Raw genomic sequence first — 4,751 nt, 5'->3', positions numbered from 1 at the left:
CTCTTCATCTCCCTTTCCTCACCTCTCCTATTCTCCTCTCTCATCTTCCTTTCCTCTTTACCCCTCTTCCTCTCCTATCCTGTCCTTTCCCTCTCTTCTCTTCGCCTCTACATCTTCCTCTTAATCATCCGCTCCTCTTACACTGTCTTCTTATTCTCTCCGTCTCCCTCTCCTCTTTCCTCCTCTTCCTCTCCTCTTCCTCCTCTTTACCCCTCTTCCTCTCCTATCCTGTCCTTTCCCTCTCTTCTCTTCGCCCTCTCCTCCTTTCTCCTCTTCCTCTCCTCTTTTTCACTCTCCATCTTCCTCTCCTTTTCCTGTCTTCTCTTCCCCTCTTCTTTCCTCTTATCTCATCTCTTTTCCTTTTCCTCTCCTTCCCTACTTCTCTTTCTCTCGTTCTCTGCATTGCATTGCAGTCTATCTTTCTCTACTTTTTTATACTCCTCACCTCTCTTACTCTTGCTCCCTATGGTGTTACTGTCCACCCTGCTGATTAGAGAGTTAAATACATGACTTAGCCTAGCAGGGAAAGGGGCTCAGACATCTGCAGAGAGGCCGCTGCTTCCGCATACGCAATGGTGCATTGGTCCTTCTCTGCATCATGCTGGCAGGGCACAGGCTTCTCTGCTCAGGCTGTTGCTGCTTTACAGCAACAACTGAAAAGTCACAAACTTTAAAAGCTTTCCATTAAAATGTATCTCTGGCCTCTGGGATGGGGTTTAACCCTTTCCGGTCCCTACCAAAATCAAAACAAAAAGTTTGGTCCATACATTTAAACTTATTATAATATTACAATGTCTGTCACTTCCTGTTGTGCCTCCAGGCAGGGGAATGAAGGGGAATCTCCGAACAGGGGACATGGAAGCTCTAAGTATATCCTTGCTGCATATAAATCTAGCGGTGAATGAGATCTACGTGGCTTCTGTATTGGAACCCAAAATAACATCTGGATGGTGTGAAGGTGGGATGGGGATGCAGAGGGACACTTGGTGTCCAGGTGTGCCATGGCATGGAAGGGACGCAGCAAGAGAATAGTGACCATCATACCTAGCAGTAGGCACTGAGTCCCAATACCTGGACGCAGCAAGCAAACAGTGACCATCATACCTAGCAGCGGGCACCGTGACACCACACTTTCACACTGCCAACTTGCCCTAGGACTGGCATTGTGCCCCCCAGCTTGGACACACAAACCAAACACTGACCACTTCCCCAAATTCCAGACTTTGGACGCTGCCCCCCCTCCTGGTCCTGTACACAGAGATTGGACGTTGGCCGCTTGTCCAATACACAGACCTTGGACGCTGTTCTCCTCCTCCATAGAGGTCCAGTCACCGACCCCCTCCCTCCCTGAACACTTCTTGCACTCTGATTCCATTCACACAGCAGGATGATCCTCGTTCTCCTCCTCGCTCTCTGTCTGGGGGTCTCCCAGGGACAAGAATCCAATGCTCCGACCACCAATTACACCAGGTAAGGGCAGCACTTTACTTTTTATTAATAGGCCTTTATAAAGCGCTGTCATATGCTGCAGAGCAGTACAAATGCATATTAGAATTCCAGCTGGGATTATCCTGAGTGCTTTGCTTTTAATTCATGCTTTATATAGCACCATCATATGCTGGGGAGTTGTACAATTGCAGAAAAAGATTCCAGGAGGCATTACTGTGCAAAGCTTTAAATCAGTATTGCTTTATATAGCACCATCATATGCTGGGGAGATGTACAATGGCACAAAAAGATTCCAGCAGGCATTAGTGTGCACAGCTTTTAATCAGTAATGCTTTATATGGCACTATCATATTCCATGGCGCTGTACAAATGCTAAATAAGGTTCCAACTGGGATTGATCTGGAGTGTGGCGTGCTGGAATGGCTGTCTGTGATTGGTGGTTGATCATGTACATGTGACTTTTGCTTTTGGGGTGTCTGAATGTTTTATTTTAGAAGTAATTGATTTGTAAAATCATATTTTGAACATATTGTATGATCGTATTGACTGACAATTGTCCAATCTGGCAGAACAGTTTGGAGGTTCTTTATGGGGCTTTCAGAGCTAAAAATAAGTAAAAATGACATTTGTTCCCCGAGTGTCACCAAGCTACAGAGTGTCCTCAACACTTCTAACTTCCTGCTGGGTGCCGCCATCCTCAGTGTAATGTCAGCAGCCCCGGTGACACTCTATAGTATTCTCTTACAGTGTGTATTGTTGTGTTGTGGTGTTATTCATCGTCAATAGCACCCCAATGCATGGTAATCGTGCTCCGCGTTGTGCTGCAATTATTTTTTCTGAAGTTTGCATTTGAATTTCTCGCTTTACCACAATTCAGGTTAACATGCAATATAACACAGGTTGGCTTGCATGAGCTAATGTAGTACAGCAGGACAGAGGTGTGACCGGGCCCTGAAGACTTCTTTCTGATGTGATGTCTAAACCCTGGATACCCCTATAAGCATCTGGAGGGGGCGCTATCTAAAACCATGTGACTAGTGTTCCTAGGTGCCCCTATATGCAACGGAGGGGTGCTATCCAAAACCATGTGACCAACTGAACCTGGGTGCCCCTATATGAGTCTAGGAGGGGCAACAAAACTCGTATGACTAGCTGTTCCTGGATACCCCTACATTCATCCTGGGGGGATTGTTTAAAACCAACTGCAGCTGGGTACCCCTATAGTGATCCAGGGGAGCGCTATCTAAAACCATGTGACCACTGATTCTGGGTGCCCCTTTATGTGTCGGTGCATTGAAGTCTCTGGAAGCGGCTGGTGGCTGCGTAGAAGCTATATGCCAACATGACCAGTGTACACATGCAGCAAATAGTTCCCAACTTGCGTCCAATCAGAATGGCCATACACGCGGCATACGGCTCACCACGTGTCTGATAATAGCACAAAGTTTGTTTTGCAGATAAGTGAAAATGATTGGCTGAACAGCCAGCGACAACTGAGGACCAATCCCAACTATTCATTTATATATGGAGGAGCAGGGCTGTCACCCCATAGGATGGTAGGAGTTGTAGTCCTTCGATACTTGGGAACAATGGAAAGTTTGTGGCACATGGAGTTCATTGGGTTTGTGGCAGGATCAAGGTTACTTTCCAGCTATTGGACCAATATAATAAAACGCTTTATTTGGCGGGGATTGGAATAACTTTAGAGGCTACTTGGCTGTGCTGGTCCTGGGGCCCATATGTGATCTTTCAGGTTTGGGGCATAAACCTAAGTACGTATGGGTCCGATCCATCCGCCACCTCCCCTCCTATCTGCAAGCATGCGCCCAGTGTTGTATATATGCATTGCTTTTTGCCTTTGGATCGTCTGCAGATCTTTTTTTGCTTCTGGCAGAGAAGATGTAAAGGGATTTTCCATGAGCTGTAACTGTCAGATGACTTCCAAGTGGTCTGGCTTGCGCGCCAGCGAGGTTTCGGGAGCGTTTCTAGTAAGCGGATAATCACAGATGTGCCGCGTGTACGGCCTGGGGGTGGATGGGGATAAAGAACACAATAACAATTGTTATGCATTGACTGCCAAAGCCACTGTTCTGCACATCCTCAGAAATAAAGGGATCGGGTATAGTACGCATGGGCGGCCCAATCAGAACTCACAACCAATCATTAGGCACCAGAGCAGTCATGTGGGTGTAGGGGGAGAACACTGACAACCAATCGCCAGGCACCAGAGCAGTCATGTGGGTGTAGGGGGAGAACACTGACAACCAATCGCCAGGCACCAGAGCAGTCATGTGGGTGTAGGGGGAGAACACTGACAACCAATCGCCAGGCACCAGAGCAGTCATGTGGGTGTAGGGGGAGAACACTGACAACCAATCGCCTGGCACCAGAGCAGTCATGTGGGTGTAGGGGGAGGGTTCTTAGCCAGGTGTAAGCTCTGGTTTGGTTTACATGACTCTGGTGAGCCAATAGGGTGGCAGAAAGGGCCTAGTATTAGATATGTCTTATAGTGGTGAAACTTCCAGATTCACCTGCTGTGAATCTTTGTTGAATGTCAGATCCTCTACTTAATAAATATGCCCCATAGAGTTACTTATGAGAGCACTCAATCACACAAGAGGAGATGCAAAGCCAGCTTCATTTATATAACCAGAAGTTCTCTGGGAGGCTTTTGCCTGTTTGACAAATGAATGGGGTGCCAGGCGATATTATCGCGGGCCCAAAGTACCATTGTAGAGTTGGCAAATCCCATGGGGGACATGTACCCATGGTGCATGGGAATCCTGAAAGTGACATATAGGGCAAGTATCAATGCACCATGGGGTACTGTCCACTGATATGGGGTAAAGGGCCGTTTTAGCAAGGGAAGCTGGGCAGTGCCATGAGGAAGGTATGCCAGTGCAGCATAGGGAGCCATAAACATACCAGGGGGACAAATATCAATGCAGGATGGAGACAGAATGGGCACTGCCATGGGGGCATGTACAACATAGAAAGCTAAGCACCGCCATGAGGGACATGTACCAATGCAGCATGGGAAGCAATGCAGCAACTTACATGGGCAAAGTACCAATTCAGCATGGAAGACATGTACCAATGCAGCAAAAAGAGCCAGGCTTTGCGCCTTGAATTCAGTTTGGGGGGCTGGATATTGCCACGGGGGGCATATATAATTGAGCATGAGAAGCCAGGCAATGCTATTGGGGACTATTAGGGGGTATCTTTGCAGCAGGGGCAGCTGGGTAATATCAGGTGGGGAGGTACAGGTACCAGGGCAGCATGGGAGCCAGGCAATGCTATTG

At 47.7% G+C, this 4,751-nt stretch overlaps 1 protein-coding gene across 1 annotated transcript in view; it reads left to right on the top strand.

Annotated features, from left to right (window-relative positions):
• The first annotated feature begins 1,015 nt into the window (after positions 1-1,015).
• Positions 1,016-4,751, top strand: part of LOC140322703 (procollagen C-endopeptidase enhancer 2-like) — a 17,870-nt gene continuing 14,134 nt past the window's right edge. The window contains exon 1 of the mRNA XM_072399273.1: positions 1,016-1,470. Coding sequence (XP_072255374.1) covers positions 1,388-1,470 — 83 coding nt within the window. The 5' untranslated portion in view covers positions 1,016-1,387. The remainder of the gene's footprint in view (positions 1,471-4,751) is intronic.

Source organism: Pyxicephalus adspersus, chromosome 2 (genome assembly GCF_032062135.1).
Source record: "Pyxicephalus adspersus chromosome 2, UCB_Pads_2.0, whole genome shotgun sequence".
Taxonomy (NCBI): Eukaryota; Metazoa; Chordata; class Amphibia; order Anura; family Pyxicephalidae; genus Pyxicephalus; species Pyxicephalus adspersus.
The sequence above is the reverse complement of the archived record's forward strand: the minus strand, read 5'-3'. Positions and strand labels throughout refer to the sequence as shown.